This window comes from Sphaerodactylus townsendi, linkage group LG05 (genome assembly GCF_021028975.2).
Source record: "Sphaerodactylus townsendi isolate TG3544 linkage group LG05, MPM_Stown_v2.3, whole genome shotgun sequence".
NCBI classification, from domain to species: domain Eukaryota; kingdom Metazoa; phylum Chordata; class Lepidosauria; order Squamata; family Sphaerodactylidae; genus Sphaerodactylus; species Sphaerodactylus townsendi.
Window position 1 is genome coordinate 80,405,088 of NC_059429.1, and position 17,025 is coordinate 80,422,112.

The 17,025-nt window shown below is 42.0% G+C and overlaps 1 protein-coding gene across 1 annotated transcript; it reads right to left on the reverse strand.

Moving 5' to 3' along the window:
- Window positions 1-815: 815 nt before the first annotated feature.
- Window positions 816-6,769, reverse strand: SRSF3 (serine and arginine rich splicing factor 3). The gene is made up of 6 exons (XM_048497382.1): window positions 6,593-6,769; window positions 5,689-5,896; window positions 4,883-5,017; window positions 2,925-2,963; window positions 2,369-2,455; window positions 816-2,150 (listed from the first exon to the last, which is right to left on the reverse strand). The coding sequence occupies exons 2-6, from the start codon at window positions 5,892-5,894 to the stop codon at window positions 2,123-2,125; spliced, it is 495 nt and encodes a 164-aa protein (XP_048353339.1). The 5' UTR covers window positions 5,895-5,896; window positions 6,593-6,769; the 3' UTR covers window positions 816-2,122.
- Window positions 6,770-17,025: the final 10,256 nt, after the last annotated feature.

A 17,025-nucleotide genomic window follows, 5' to 3' on the forward strand; every position in this document is an offset into this window, starting at 1 on the left:
AGGATATCCTTGCACCTCTGGGGAAAGGTTTTAATTGTAACTATATCAAATATGTGGAACCTACTGCATTTCTCCTTGCAGCTGCACATTCTAAAGGATTTTTGGGCAGCAAATGAGGTTAATGGATTAAGCCTCTTTAATGCTCCCCAGTTAATAGTTGACATTCTCACTAAAAGATTAAATTTTGCATGGATCACACTGCAGTGGTATCCCGGGCATCTTCAATCCATAATCTCCTCTGGCAAGGTGGGGGTAGAATCTAGGAAAATTGCTGATTCCCAGTCAAAATCAATCCAAACAACTCCTTAGTCACTTCCCTTAAGGAGACAATGATAACACAATTGCAAGAAAATACTTTGCGGAACATATTCCCTTTACCCAAGCTTGAAAAGACTAGTAATATAAACTGCTAGAAACAAAAATTACTAAACTTAAATGTAACACTAGCCATCCATTTTCCAACCCATAGTATGTTACACCACTGCTGAAAGCTTTACCATGCCACTATGTAAACTAGGCAGAATACTTGAAATCACACTCAAAGGTGTTTTCTGAAGGTCTGTGTTTGAGTTTTTCCTTTTGGTGCAGCAGATCAAAATCAGCTAAGCAAAACTTTTATTGACTTGACCCAAGAATGCTGGATTGTCACTGATTTTTGTAGCTTAGTTGCTGGAAAATAATTTCCTCAAACTAAAGATACAGGCTGTGCTTGCTCTTTGCTCAAGATAGTAAGACACTTTGGATGGTTATTTTGACAAATTATATGCTGCAGTAGTGTTCCCTTTTCAAAGCTGGATAAGAAATTCAACAAGGTATTTTCAAGTAGTATGGATTTAATCTAAATGCAAGAGCAATCACTTTCTAGCATACAACATCAATGTACATACTGGTGTTCTAATTACATGTGTCATAAGCAGTTTCTATTGCAGATAAACATTGCATGCAACACTTCACTTTAAAGCAATGCAGTTTTAGCTTTGTCACATCTACAAAGCTAAGTTTGATGCATAATTTTGAATCCCTTAATAGCAAGCTCAAGTGATTAATTTGAGTGCCTCATTACTTCAACTCATCTGAGTGCAGCATGCTAAGCCATACGTTACTAAAACTTGTCTGCATGTCATGTAGTAGCCATCTTATCTATAATGCGGGCTCATGATCAAGGGAACCACCATCAGAACAGGAGATATTTTAACAAGGGGCTCTGTGGGAGTAGTTCCTTTATGTATGAACATTCTCTTTGAACAGTGGATTATCCAAGCATTAAGCACAGTGAAATTTGAATATGGCTCCACAAATAGTAACAGTTCAAATTAAACTGTACACAAGTCCATCTGGAGGTTATATTTTGCTCGAAAGTACGTCAAGATATAAAAGTTAAATGCTTACAACGATTTGTAACCAAAACTTTAATCCCAAAATCTCCAAAGTGTTTACAGTGACATGACAACTTCTGCACAGTAAGAAAATGTTATCACCCGCAATGTACCCTTATGCATACAAATCATTTGCTTCAGTATCTGGCAGTTCATTGTCTAAGCAACATTCCATTTCCAAAAATACAAAATTACATCTGTATTTTACACAACAGAATGTAGTTCTAAGTTTGAGCTACTACAAACTGTAACCTGCAAACAGTTTTTTAAAAATCTACCTACAAGGTTTTTATATTCCCTTTCCTGGCCTTTGTTTTTATTCTGATCGCTATTCTGGCCAAGTTTCAAGAGCTAACCCTGAATAGATCTGTGATTGTAGCAAATCTTGATAATTTTATAATCCATGCACGTTATACAACTTAGACTAGACACATCTGCCACTGCATGGCTCTTCTGGTTTATTTGGTAAAGTTATACAAGGTACTAGTTAACATTGATGTAAATTCAACTCATGCTTAAGGGTACATTGTGAAGTTTATTACACTTCGTATGATCTGCTCAGAACCATATACAGATTCAACAACTGTTACATTTGTCACCTGTTACAAGAGACAAGAAAAAAAATTGACAGCTAAAACATTTTAAAAATGCACCAAGCTTATGAAGTCTTAAAGAAAACAATGTTCTTTACATACTCCTTTCCTCAGCTCTAATGTGACTTCCTGTACATTGCTCTTCCTCAAGTTCTATTTCCTGTCATTTGACCTGGAGCGGCTAAATGGAATAAATAGATCAAATATTAAGTTGCATTGCTTGACAAATTAAATTCAATATATTTTACTACCCAAATTATGTCAAAAACACCCAACTTAAACATGAAATTAGAATTCCTCCTAGAATATCATACCAAGCCAAAATGTAATAGAGCTAAATTCAAATTCTTCTAGTAAATTAACTGTACTGAACATAGTGCAACAAAACAGCATTCTTACCTACGAGATCTGGAAAATGAACGAGAAGGCTTATGATTCCTTTCCCTTGACAGTGATCTCTCTCTCCTTCTATCTCTAGAAAGGGATCTGTAGCAAGAACATTCAGAATTACATTACATATATTTATGAACTCTTAATGACCCTCATAGAAAATAGACCAATACAGTAGCATTTTACCACATAAACCCTCTAATCTCTTGAATATCACATTTTAGAAATTGATCTTAGTATACGCTATTTTATTAAACGTCTTTTCAGTTCTGAAATCATTTGCTTTATTAGATATATTTGTTATTTCAAATGTGAATTCAGATTACACGTTACAATAACCTGACATTTTCTGCATATAGGTTGTATAACAGTGTAATGACATCACATCAAACATTGAAAAAATAAAGGCAAATAAGCTATATATTTTTGTCCACTGGATAACATTAAAACCAAATATTTACAAATAATCACTATTTCCCATAGAAAATTTTTCTCCGGGCCACAACACTATCAGTTCAGTCACTTACAATCCTTCACCATTCTATAAACAATGCCAACAATTTACCTGCTGCGGCTACGAGAGAAACTTCTCCTTCGTGGAGATCTAAAATCAGAAAAAGAAAAATGAGTATTTTCATCAATTCAGCACTACTGGGGTGAGGCAATTCCCAACTTGTCAAGTCACTGTTGGGCCCAGTGAGTGTATCATAAATGGCACCCATCGACCAGCCAAATGAAAAGATTAAGGCAGTAAAACAAAACTCAGCGTGATCAGGATGTTTCCAACCATGAGTTTGCTTTAACTAAAAAAACCTCACAGCACACCTGTCCAATGCAGCACTTCCATCTCAACTAACTCCTCTGCCTACAACACTATCCAAAGATGCACAAGTCGTTCCAAAATTGGTATAAACCACTATTTTGGAACCCATGCAGGGTAAGAGTCCACAGAGGACACATGGTACCAAGTGAAAGACCAATGCAGTGACAATGCCATTAAATGCTAAAGTAGAACTGCATATTTGTGAATGTAAATTTTGTGTTTAGACTACAGAACCTTAGTCTGCCCAGTTCATCCCAAAAATAATTGTTTTAAGTTCTGAAACTGTTAGTAAAACCATTTAAAGGTGAAAGGAGTTGGCAGATTTTTGCAAGGAATAAATGTTAGCAATTAAATGTAGTTTGCCATCTCGCATGCAAATAATACTGCAGTTTAGTTACTTATATTAAGCTTCCATAACACCCTTAAAAGTTTTATTCAAGCAACATATGTATGTTACCACTAAATTATGCACAGCCAGCCTTTGATTGAGAAAAATAATTACTTATAAGCCGCTTACTCCTTATTTTAACCAGCAGTAAACTGTATAAGCAGGAAAAACTTACTAGTTTTTTGGTTTCAACAAGCTAGAAATGGTGAGGTGAGGCTGCCGGACTGACTGCCAAGAAGAATTTGCTGAAAAGGTTTTGCCAGATGTTGCGTTGTATTTAGTTGGTTGGCGAAGGGGGTGTTGTGGATTTTTCCTGCTTTTTTGTTAGCCGAAGGCTGCTGCTGCAGTTGTTGTGAAGACATTTGGTAAATAAACAGCTGAGCTGATTGGCCGGGAATGTGTGGGCGGTCGAGGTGGCTGCTGCCGATTTGGTTAAGGTTGGAGAGAAGGCTGAGAGAAAACAGCATGCTCGGGAACCAAAGGGCGGTGCAACCTGACGACTGGCCATGCCTGGGTCATGTGAAACGACACCAGCCAAGCTGAATGGGGCGCGCTGGTCACATGACGCTGAAAGGGCTAGTTGACTGGCTAATGCAGACTCAGAGGGTGGTGAGAAGAGACATGATGGTGACTCTGTAACGGGTTCATTTTTATTAATAGATGGACCAAAAAGCATAAAAAAATGAAAAACAAGCCATCAGTACAACCATCTATTAGCTAACAAATACTCCTACTGTGTTTCACTCTTATCTTGTCCTTAGCCTGTTGCAGGTGATTATAAGTTCTTGTAGAAGCCAAGTACTGAAGTGAACAGCTAGCACCCATTCCAAGTAAAAATTTAGTGTTGTAGAACTCAAATGACAGCAGAGTCAACGATTTTACAAGTGAAAAATGTAGCTAAGTAACTGTTAATTTACTTTTTAAGCAGTTGCCTGCTGGGCATATACTTGGGCTAAGATGGAAAAAATCTCAGTGAAAAAGTCAACCTGTTGTAGCGTTTACCACAATGGAGAAAGAAAAGCAAAAAAACTAAGTTTGAGGACTGGGAAGAAAAAGGAAATAACTAGAGAATGAATAGACTCCAGAAGGAAAGAAGATAATCGATGTTAGAGGGCACTATCAACTGGTATAGATACCTGAAGACAAAAGTCAGTGTTTGACAATGTATGCTTAGTCAGTCTTCCCCTAACACATTTAACAATTTAAAATTTGAGAATTTGATATTCACAATCAATATACTTTTCAAAAAATCTATTATGTCAAATTATAATAATATTAAGATCTATATAAGTTCTGTGATTATCATGGGTACCTGCGGCGAGGTGGAGGACTTCTTCTACGGTAATCATCCCGAGGACGTCTACCCCATGAAGGAGGTGGACCACGGTTTCGACTACGCTTTTCACCATTGGACAGTTCCACCCTGACACGGCATCCACAAAGTGTTCTGAAGGGGAAAGGTCATCATCAATAATAACCAAACTGAACTAACACCCTCTGCCTGTGGATTTTTCTAAATGAATGAATTTAGACAACCTGCAAGGCTCCCGTTACTCACTTTGGTCATCAGCAAACATTTTTACTGCAGTCTGTATTTTAATTTCCTGCTTAGCTTCATAAAAGTAAAGTTAAAACATTAACATGCCAGATATGTAGAATTCTGTTTCCTGTCTACACTACACATATCTGAAGCCTTTTTTATGCAAGCTATTTCTTAAGCTAGTAAACCTCTCCAAAGAACCTGCTTTCAAATATATTAAAAACTTGTATAGCAGCCTGAACAGCACTGCAGAGCTTGGGAAACTACACAATGATAATGCTTTGCATTTAAGGGGCATTTGTAAGAAACTCCAACCCAAGCAAAGGATTAGTAACACTTACAAGCTTCTGTAAGCTTTGGGTTTATTTCCCCTAGAGAAAAATATGCCTTTCACACAAGTACACCATGTTATTTATCTGTCAGGAACATTGTAAGGAAGCCTGACTGCTAAATTTTTCACAGCCAGTTCACTTTCAACACACTTCTCAAGTAATAATACCACAACCAAAATATGCTGTTACTGATTGCCCAGAGAACACAAGAACACCCTCCCCACAAAAGTGAAAGCATGACTTTACCTCCCATCTAGTTCTCGCACTGCATCAGCGGCATCACGTGGGTCTTCAAATTCAACAAAGGCAAAACCAGGGGGATTCCGAGCCACCCACACACTACGCAGTGGTCCATAGTAGCCAAAAGCACGTTCCAATTCAGTCTTGTTGCCATTGTTCCCAAGGTTACCTACATACACCTTGCAGTCCAGTGGACACGAATCACGATGCATCTCTGAAAGACATGGGGGGGGGGGGGGAAGAGAATGACTCAATTCTCTTTATGAGCAGAACCCAGCACTGCTTTATTATAGCATCACCGAAAAGCTGTTGCACACACGCAATCGTTACAACTCTCATATCCAGAGACAGATATGGAAGACACACTCAACAGGGCCGCACGAAACGAGGATAACTTATAAAAGCCCAATCCTTCCAACAACATTTCACCGCTTATAATACCCAGACCACCTTAAGACCTGGGTGCAAAGTAGAAGGGCGCCCTTTTAGGGGATAAGTCCCCAAATTCAGACCATTTTCCCAAGCCAATCTCTTGCAACTGCACACAGCTCCCGATCCAGAAACGGGCTTACTGCCACGCCTCCTTGAGGAGCTGGCCAGTTCTATATTTCGATTGTGTGTCGGTGCTGTGGTAAACCGCGATTCGCTTTTCCACAAAATTAAGGAAACCTGTGATAACTATTAACTGGAGACGAATTTCCCGAGCTGCTTTCCCAATCCCCCCTCCATTCGCCGTGATTCTAAGGAAGCAGCAGCAGCGTCCCCCGTGCCTGATCAACTGATATCCTCTCTCCCTTCGCCCATTCCACAGAACTAACTGCCTGGCGACGGCATTCCGACTACACAAAATGGCGGCGGCTCTTTGTCTGCTGTCGCAACCGCGCGGCCTAACCACCCCACCCTCTCTCACCGGCTTCCGGGCTAAGAGAGCTATCCTAAATTGCTGCTATTGCAGCTACTTTGGTGCCGCTCCTTTACTCCTCGCGGCTACTCGGGTCGAATAATCCTGTTCGCTTTCCCGCCAAGACACGTCTTCTCCGCGACTCCCGCTTCTCCACACTGGACAAAATGGCGGACAGCCGCTACACGCCCTGAATTTATAAACGTCCTGCCCCTCTTTGCGACGTAAGTAGAATATCCACCAATGATTTCTCATCTGTGCTTTGATAGACATTCCAGGACTGCGCGCGCATCTTCCAAAGACGCCCTGACTCAAGAGCCGCTTTTTTTCACGCTTACTGCCCCGCGGGCTGGGTCGCGGTCACTATGGTAACCCCGCTGGGAGGTCAAAGAAGACTTGGCAGGCTGGAAAGTTTCTCATAGAGTTAAGTCAGAATCGGCAGTCTCTGCTATCTTTTCTGACAGATTCAGCATTCACTAAAAAGGGTTCGCCCACCCACTAAGTTTCTTCTGTAAAATAGTGATTTCTAAACAGCTGGATCTCAATGCCTGCGACATCTACCAAGCAGCCTCCTTTTGCTTAAATTATTGTATGATACAGGATTGTACTTATCCCATTTGAGTCTCTTTGTGCTGACTGCCACAAACTCATCAATCTATCTGGAATAGACTGTGATAGATTGTATAGCAAAAAATGCTTAGAGTTGTTATAAATACTTGAGATGGTATCACCACAGTAAATCCTACATAGACTTTTTTTAGGTCAGGCACCTTTTTTGCTCGCCCTGTGCTCCTGAGCCTTTTACTGAGCAGATAAAGGTTTTCCCACCCCATATCCCCATGCTAGAGAAACAGCCTCCCAGCCATACTTACTCCACAATTGGGGGGGGGGGGGGAGGGCACAAGTGCACAGGAAGCTGATGCCGCACCAGCAGAGTGTTCTGGCAGTTCTGTGCCCTATCCAGGCATCAGCCTAGCAACCCCAGCACAGCCAGCTGCACTGGCAGGGATAGAGGTGGAGCCAGAGAAGTGGCAGGGGTTAGTCAGCTCCTAAAGCCATCCATCTCAGCCTGCAGCCCCTGGCCCTCCCCAACTGGCAAAAAATTACACAGTCAAAAACCACAGTATGGGCCATAGGTTCCATACAACAGAAAAGGCCAAGTGCTCCCCCAGGGACAGCCCCCCACCAAAGCCCCAGAGGCACACGGGATGCTGACTACAGCTGCAACCAATTACCTCCCTTCTCTGTACCCAATCACAGCCACCCCACACATGACATAAACCCCAATCAGGATACCCCATAGTTCAGGGATAAGGCATATAGCATGAGACTCTGTCTTAGAGGTCTCTGATGTGCAGAATTAGAGTGCACAGCATTGCACTTCAGTGGGTGAGGTGAAACAGAGCATACTTCAGATCACTGAGGGACAACATAGTACTAACACCCAAGGAGGAGAGCAAATTCCATGCCTTGTAACTAACGTGTCCCATTTCAAAAACATAACAACTGCCCCATCTTCAGAGGCTCAACCTGAAGGGGCAATTACATACTGGCAGTGAGCAGGGGTGGAAATCCAGCTGTCCTGGTTAGGGAGTCCTCCCCCAAGAGCTTGGGCACTACCGCAACAATGCTGGCTCCTACAACCAAAGCTAGCACTGTGTATAGGAGGCAACCCAGGCCAGGCCCACCTAGTTCAATGGCCCATGCCATGCAGTGGTAAAAAATGGTAACAAAGGGACATGAAACTAGAACAGTAAGGTTGTCTGGAGGATGCCTTGATTAAGTGCTCTTTCATCCTGACTGTTCACTGTATTTCTTATTTAGCTTCAGCCACAGAATTGTCATATGTCTTCTCTGAATCATGTATTAGCATTATAGGTTTGGAGTGTTTGACTGAGTTTTCTCTCTTTAGCATGTAATTCAGTAAAATATAATTCTGCTAGCTATAGTTTGGAATAGCACTGTGAAAGGGAGTAAATCTGTTTTAATGCCATGATTTGAATAACAGTATTTTGTTCATTTGCAGCTGACTAAACTGATATTTTTAAAAGTTAAGCTCAAAAACAAGCAAGGACAACAAATTTTTAGAGAGTCTACTTAAGAACACAAGAAAGAGCCTGCTGGAACAGACCAGAGTCCATCTAGTCCAGCATTCTGCTACCCGCAGTGGCCCACCAGGTGCCTTTGGGAGCTCACATGCAGGATGTGAAAGCAATGGCCTTCGGCGGCTGCTGCTCCCAAGCACCTGGTCTGCTAAGGCATTTGCAATCTCAGATCGAGATTGATAGCCATAGATCAACTTCTCCTCCATAAATCTGTCCAAGCCCTTTTTAAAGCTATCAAGGTTAGTGGCCATCACCACTTCCTGCGGCATCATATTCCAAACACCAATCACGCGTTGCATGAAGAAATGTTTCCTTTTATTAGTCCTAATTCTTCCCCCCAGCATTTTCAATGTATGCCCCCTGGTTCTAGTATTGTGAGAAAGAGAGAAAAATTTCTCTCTGTCGACATTTTCTACCCCATGCATAATTTTATAGACTTCAATCATAGATTCCCCTTAATCACTTGATGTTTAGTGTAACAACAAATAAAACAATATTTATCCCTGTATATTTTTAATGTTGTGTTGTCTTCATAGTTTCCACCTCTGAGGCATGATTTATGCCTACAGGTGAATAAAGTGGTAAAAAGGACTGTACCATGCCACACCAACACTTCAGTCTTGGGTAGGGGTGGGGATGAAACTGCTGAGGGGGCTGAACAGCTGCTGTGGAATTGTGAAGAAGTTTGGATGTATACCCCACCTTTCTCTCCTATAAAGATACAAGGTGGCTTACAAGATCCTTTTCCTTTCTTCTCCCCACAACAGACACCTTGTGAGGTGGGTGGGGCTGAGAGAGTTCTGAAGAACTGTGACTAGCACAAGGTCACCCAGCAGGAATGCAGGAGTGGGGAAACAAATCTCATTCACCAGATAAGAGTCCACTGCTCATGTGGAGGAGTGAGGAATCAAACCTAGTTCTGCAGATTAGAGTCCACCTGCTCTTAGCTACTGCACCACGCTGGCTCTCAATTATATTCCCAAGATATCCTTTTACCACCTGAAGCTACACCAGAGGAGCATTCTAGCACCACTTCACCATTGCTGACTGCTGGCAGAGCACAGTAGGCGCAAATTGCTATGCTGATGCGGAGGAGGGGGCAGTAACAGAGCAGGTATGAATCAGCTCCTTAAGTTGCCCCAGAACAGAAATGCCTCTTACCCCCAGCAACACTATAGAGCTACATTCACAGCAACTGTAGTGTAGGCACCCTTGGACTGTGGGAATAGCTTCTTCCCCACTCATTCACACTCCCAATTAGGTCACAACGAAATTAATAAATGTTTTCACTGGACATGAGAATGGGTTCTAGCTCAGTGGTATACTGAGTGAGAAGGAGGGAACCTTAATTAAGCTTCACAAAAAAGACCCCTGGAAAATTGGTTGATTACATTAAAAACTGGTTAGATTACTTTTAACAAAACTTCATTTCCATGAAGATATCATTCACTCAGATTTAGATACCTAAATGCTGCTGACTTCACCCTGACTTTATTTTTTACACCACAGATCCTAACTTTTTGTGGCAAGCAGCTGATTCACCCCTTCTTTTGGTATGAGCAAACCTCAAATGGCACAGATGGAAATAGTTGTGAAAATTATTAAAGAATTTGTTTCCCTTTATGTCATTTGTTTCTTTGCCTTTGTTTTGCTTTGGTATTGCAGCTGCTCCCAGCCTTCTTTCCTTGACAAATCGCACCAGCATGTAGCCTTGCAGGACCCTGCCACCTAGTGGCCAGCAAGGAGAGCTGATTGCCTTTCTGGAGACAAGCCAGTTTCCTTTCTGTTTTATTTACATAGCCCCATTTATTTAACTACTTGAAGCCTATTTGTGTCAGTCCACAGTAGGACAAGTCCACAGTAGGATTGTTGCAGGGGGATGCTAGAGGGAGACTAGAGAAAACCCCAGAAGATCACAGGGGTTATCAGACTTTCACTGGGATCACACAGTTGGTTGCATGTCAGATGTTTGCTTCTTGAGTAAAGTAAAAAGTTTTATCAATACTACATTCTGAAATTGTCCCCATGTTTCACTGATGACACAACACTTTTTAACCTGTCAAGAGAAGAATGCTCTTTATAGTTGGATAGCTTGGAGTTTTAGTTCTACAATAGCATTACTATTATATGTAAATAAAAATGTATAACGTCATTAAAAAACTAATGGGGAACCTGCAAGGACTTGCAAAGTGCATCCCTACCTCCCCACTATCATTTCCCTGAAATCTCTCCTTTCCGCTTTTTATTCCTTCTCCCTGTCTTCTCACCCACCAGTCAATCTATATTTATCCCCCCCCCCCCAATACCCGATTTGGTTTTCCAAGGAAAAGGTCTATTCAAGTTGTGCAGTTCTGGATTTAGAGCCAGGGCCAGTTGAATAGTGGGAACATTAAAGGACTTGTGGGTGAGAGTATCTCAGTTTCCCCATATCACCTTTCTCATGCTATTTTCTCTTTCACTCCTCCTGGCAACTCCCCAATTTTTTGTTTTTGGTTTTTTTAGATTGCAAACCTGGAGCTTTTCTCAGGTTTGTAGAAAGAATTGTCTTGTCGGTTCATGGTTACATTTCTGGATTTAAGTATTCACAGATCTGGCCATGCTGATAATAATGCTTTCCCACACTTGCAGTTGAAACAGTTTCCATTGAACACTTATAGCTGCATCTAAAGACCAGAGCCAGAAGTGCTTAGAAAGTCAACTAAGCATAATGCAGCTATAGCAGGTGTATCTCCACCTGTTTGTACACTAGCACGGCACTTATAATGATGTATCATTTGTACCCTTTCTGGCAACTCGTCTTTGACAGATATATCCCAAATGTCCAGCTGCCACAGCGGAGTGTCGTGGATTTTAATTTTAAATCATTGTTCAGGATGTTTTGACACAGTAGTTTGCATTTATTTTCTCGTAGTTCTTGTGTATAGCTTGTGTAAGGTAGTTCTTGTGTAAATGCTGCAAACATGCATTTTAACTGTTCTAGCTAACTTGCAGTGTTCAGCCTTGATAAATAACTTATGAATAAATGGCTTTATGCCCAGAATAAATCACAGAACAAGTGGAACAGAGTTTGCAACAATTATTTTTTGGGATGCTCAGAGATCTTTTACATCATACATTTAGTATGAATCAGAAAGTCTAGTAAAGTCATGTGTTAGCTTATATAATAGCTTCTATATAAACTGGCAACACCCCATTGCCTCTGAGTCTCTCAAATTTAGAATTCAGTGAAACCTGCCTTCCCCTGAAGGCAAAGCTCTGGGTAAGATGCTTTGAAATTTAATCTTATTTCTAAAAGTCAGATTTACTAAGAATTACCTTTATGTTTTTATAGAATTGATTCCTATAGGGTATTCCAGTGCAATAGAGTTTTGTACCAGATTAATTTTTAAATAACAGTTTTAATTAATACATTGACTGGTTCTGGTGGGTTTTCTGGGCTGTGTGGCCGTAAAAGCCTTCGACAATACATTGACTGTTTATTGGGGTAAAGTATAAGAGAAACTTTCAAGAGAGCATTTGGTCACTAGGCGCTGTTGTGGTTTAGTGGTTAATGTGTTGTTTTAAAACAGTCAAAAAGACATTTGGTTTCCTTATGCCTAATTACAATGGGTGGTAGCAGCTCTGTAACCGGGGGAGGGGAGGGGGGTGATATGCCATCATACCTGCCATTCCAACTTAGAAACAGGTAGCACCATGGGCATGCTGTGGGCAGAGCTGGATGTAGTTGGCTTTCTAAGCCATTCCAGCCCCAGAAACATCCCTAAAATCAGCATAAAGTTATAGCAGCAAAAATCATGGCATAGTAGCCCACAGCTATCCATGCCAATAGGAAATCTCATGCATCCCTTGCAGCCTTTGCCTTCCCATAAGTCCAGCATAGATCAGCATGGCAATTGCAGCTGCAGCCAATAATACTCCAAAATAGAAGCTGGACCCACCCCTCCCCCCACCATACACACTAGAAAACCCCAATAAGGACACCCACATTCAAATGCTAGGTCATGCAGCATGGAGCAGGTTTTTTCAGGGCTGCTGTGCACACTTAGACCTAGTACTGCAGTTCAGTGGTGGGAACTGCCCAGACATTTCCATGGAGAAAATATTTAGCATAAACTTTTGAGGGAGAGAGAAAAGGTTGTAGTTTTTCTGACACATCTCTGCTCAGAACACATCTCTGCTCAGGTACTTCATCTCTGGAGATATGCACTGAAAGGGCAACCCTACACTGATGGAGAACAAGGTTGCTGTGTGAGGCACACAGGCAGAAGGGGTGGTGTTGCAAGTGGGAAGGCAAGTGACTGGCCTTGGTCCAGCAAGCAAACAAAGGGGAAAGGGCCTGGGATTCCTTCCCTCCCATAGGAGTCTTGCAGGTCTCACACTTATAACCTATATGTACGAGCACTGGTGCAACAGTGGTGACACTGGTTCATTTCCCTAAAGGCAATCAGTACAGACCAGGAGCTGGGCAAACACCTCCAAAGCAGGGGCACATGGGCCACAATTTCCTCAGCAGCCCCAACAGCTGTGCTGTTGTACCCAGAATATGTCTCATGGCAGTTTGACATGGCCATGATGGACAGGGAGAACAAACCAATTATGGAGTGGAAGCCATGGGGACCCAGCCTCAGGGACACATTACCTGAGAGATGGGGCCATGCAGCACTGGGACATGTTCATGGCACACACCCCTTCCCCCAAAGGCGCAAGACCCCTGCAAAACTGCACAAAGGTAATGATAAAAAGCGAGAAAGGGGCCCCCATCACTCCCTACAAACGCAACCAGGTCCACCCAGAAGTACGCACTATGCCAAGAAATGAAACTGACCCCCAGGGAAATGGCACTGGGAGAACAAAGGGAACACCGTGCCAGCCACAGTTAGTGGCAAGGATGCATGCCAGCACCACAACCACAGCATTGATGTCAGTCCCAGAGGTCTACTGGGTAAACCCACCCACTCCTGTCAGCAGAGCAGGAGGGGGGTCCACAGATAACTACAAACAGGTCTATAAGTAGCACCTCGATGTGTACCTGCCTCCTGCCCATATCCTCAGCATAGGGTTGCCAAGCTCCATGTGGTGGCTGCTATTATAACTGATCCTCTGGTGACAGAGATCAGTTCATCTGGAAAAAATAGAAGGTGGCATTATATCCCATTGAAGTACATCCCATTCCCAAACCCTGCCCTCATTAGGCTCCACCTCCCAAATCTCCAGGTGTCTCCCAACCCAGAGCTGGCAACGCTACCCTTTGCTGATGTTGCTGTTTGCATATGTGATACAGAGGGGGTGTTGTAGTGGTTTCATACTCCATATTGCTTCCCTAGCTCAGACACACAGAGCATAGGTGGCATTAGTCATGACAGCAAAGGCAACTGATTTTTAAAAATCAACTACAAAAGTTCCATTGTATTAGGTCTTTAATATTAAAGGTCATTCACATGCAACATCCTACACTTCTAGCTGGGCAATTATAATGTACAACCAGGAGTTCAAGAGCTATTTTTTTGTTTAGAGACACCCCTCGCTTGGGGCAGGAAGCTGGCATTGCCAAGCTTTGGTCTGTTACGGTTGTCTGGCAGCTGTGCGGTCCAATATGAATGCAGGACAGTTATTTTTGTACTGCATTGATAGGAAATGTTGGTTGCATCACCTGAACTGCCTGACATATTCCCTTAAGTACTACTTCTCAAGCTCTATGGAACTCAGTAGCCATGGCAGTGCACTTTGTGTATGACAGAATTCTTTAAGTGGCCATTCATGGAGCATGCTTTGACTTCTCTGACTGACTTTAATTTGGTCAGTTGAATGCAACTGTAGTTCTTATTATAATGGTAGTTGGCCTTCAATTAATGACTATTTAAAAGGAGGAGGTGATAAAGGTGAGCAGTGAATTAGACTAGATGTTTTAGACTTGACTTCAGCTAGTGCTTATTAGTCTGGAAATGTGTAAGGAGGAAGTTCTGCTTTCACAGAGAGATAATTTACATTAACTTCTTGGGTACCCTGGAAACGAAAGAGTTCACAAGGCTGCCAATTTTGCAACCTTTATTTTAACATTTAATTGGTTATAGGTTTTGACCTTTGTGGTGTTTTTTGCACCAGGTAACAAAGCTGCAAGCCTTTAGTTTGAGAAACATGACGACTCAAAATTAAGCACTCCAAGAGCCAAACTAGACATGACATCAGAAGACATATGAATGGATGTCTCAAGTTTGTTTGTTTCAGGCTTAACAGCAGCTGCTGGGGTATGAGATACAGTGCAAATTCTGATTAAGACCACAGTCTCTGTGTGAGGTAGTCATTTTCCTGACCTTCTCTCCTACCTCCAAAATGCTTGTCTCTTGCTTGTCTCAAGCAAGAAATATATAAATACCAGGCTGCTACAACTAAGAATTAGGTATATATGTGTATTGATATTTGCCTTCCATGACTAACAGGTGTGAACACAATGAAGCACAGAATAAATATGCCATTAAGGCAATAGCAATACTGTGTTTCTCTGCCAAGGCCAGTGGGGCACATATACAGTCACCTGCAACCCCATCTCCAGTACTGAATGATTAGAGATGGCTCAGTAGTGAGTGAAATGATACTGAGATGAAATGGAAGTAACCAATCCACTATCCAGCTCCTGTGTATTCTTTCCATGCCCCTTCTGCACAATTTTTGTTGCTTGAAACATCAGTGTGCACAAAACTCATGTGATGTGCCTGGGGAAATGCTGCTTGTGTAGCCATAAGATCGCATCCTGTTGTACAAGAGGAAAATCCTGGTTAAGCTTGCAAGATGTTGTCACATTATGTTTGTTCAGCAGCGTTGAGTCTGCCACATCACCATCCTGACTTCTGTTTTTTGTTGCTGAAGAAGCCCATGTGTTCAAGCCCTAGAGTACAGTCCAGCCGACAATGAAAACTTATCAACCCTGCCTTTGGGGAGGTCGATGTGAAGTGTGTCCTTACTTTCCAATGTTCACAGACATCTTTGGAGAGCCTTGTGCAAATTCAGTTTAGCAGTCATTCTTTGATTAACACCTTATTATTTGTGACTTATTGTGGTTGGCTGAAACCTTTTTCTCCTTAGGTCTGAAGAGCAGGAGATTTAGCCAGCAAACCATCAAAACAGACATATGACTACATCCAATCATTCAGCACTTTATGTCTGTTTTTAACCCTTGTGCCTCATGGAGAATGTGTGCCTTGAAAGCTTTCTAATAAAATGTTAAATAACTATTGGTTCAGTGTTTTCCCCCTTGCTTTACTGTTGTCGTTATTTGGTTGGAAAATGAAGTACTGAACACCTTTGGAGGCACTGAAGGGGAGGGATGGCAGCATGGTACAGCCCATCTCATCATATCTTGGAAACTAAGCGGGGTCAATACTTGAATGGGATACCACAAAGGAAGGGTGTGAAGAGGAAAGTAATGACAGTTGGCCTCTGGGTGTCACTTGCCTTCAAAGAGCTAATAACTGCAGGTCAGGGAACTGCACAGAGGTTTTTAGCAAAAGTCACCTTTCATAAGAAAAAGTATGCTGATGGAAAAGGAAGGAAGGATGATTGTACTCCTTTCCCCTCCTCACTGGAACCATCAAGTCACATTGCTGGTTCTATGAGTCTGAGAATTAGCTTTAGCTGGGTTAGAATGAAATGTAGAGGGAAGGAACACAAAATAAAGAATTGTGCTCCTGCCTTGGATGGCTCTACTACCGGTAGATCCAACACACAACACAGAATGTTGATTCAGTTCAAAATCCATGATAGTGGTGAGGGCTCTCAGAACAAAGCATGCCCTAACTGTGGTAAGGTAAGGCAGGCTTTCAGTGACTCGCACATCTGTCTTATGTCTTCCTACCAATTTAATTCATACTTTTGTGTCTTCATACCACGGCACTCCTTCAAATATGAAAATCAGTGTAAAATAGCAGAGGAAGGACTCTTGGGAGTACCTCTGCCAGCTGAGTGAGATGCGAGCTGAGGTTCTGTTCCGTCCTTAGTTTCAAGCGTTTTAGCTTTGGAGTGACCTGCGGTATAAAGCTTTGAGCCAAAGGCAAGAGTCAAAGGGTCACTGGCCAGTTGCTTGAGGACCAAGCATGTTGGAGATGTGCTGCATATTTTCCTACTTGTCAAATTATATTTTTGAGTTTCTTCGCTTCTCCAGTGGGGAGGAAAGCAGGTTAGAAATGCTTAAAAAACCATAAAGAAATCATTAACAAATATTCCATCATATTTCTAGGTTGGGCCATGGCATCAAAAATAGGCAAACATTTGATCAGAACATGGCAAGGGAAGAAGAGGAATAACTTCTTTCAGTAGTGCTGAAGTCTCTGCTTCCCTCTTGCT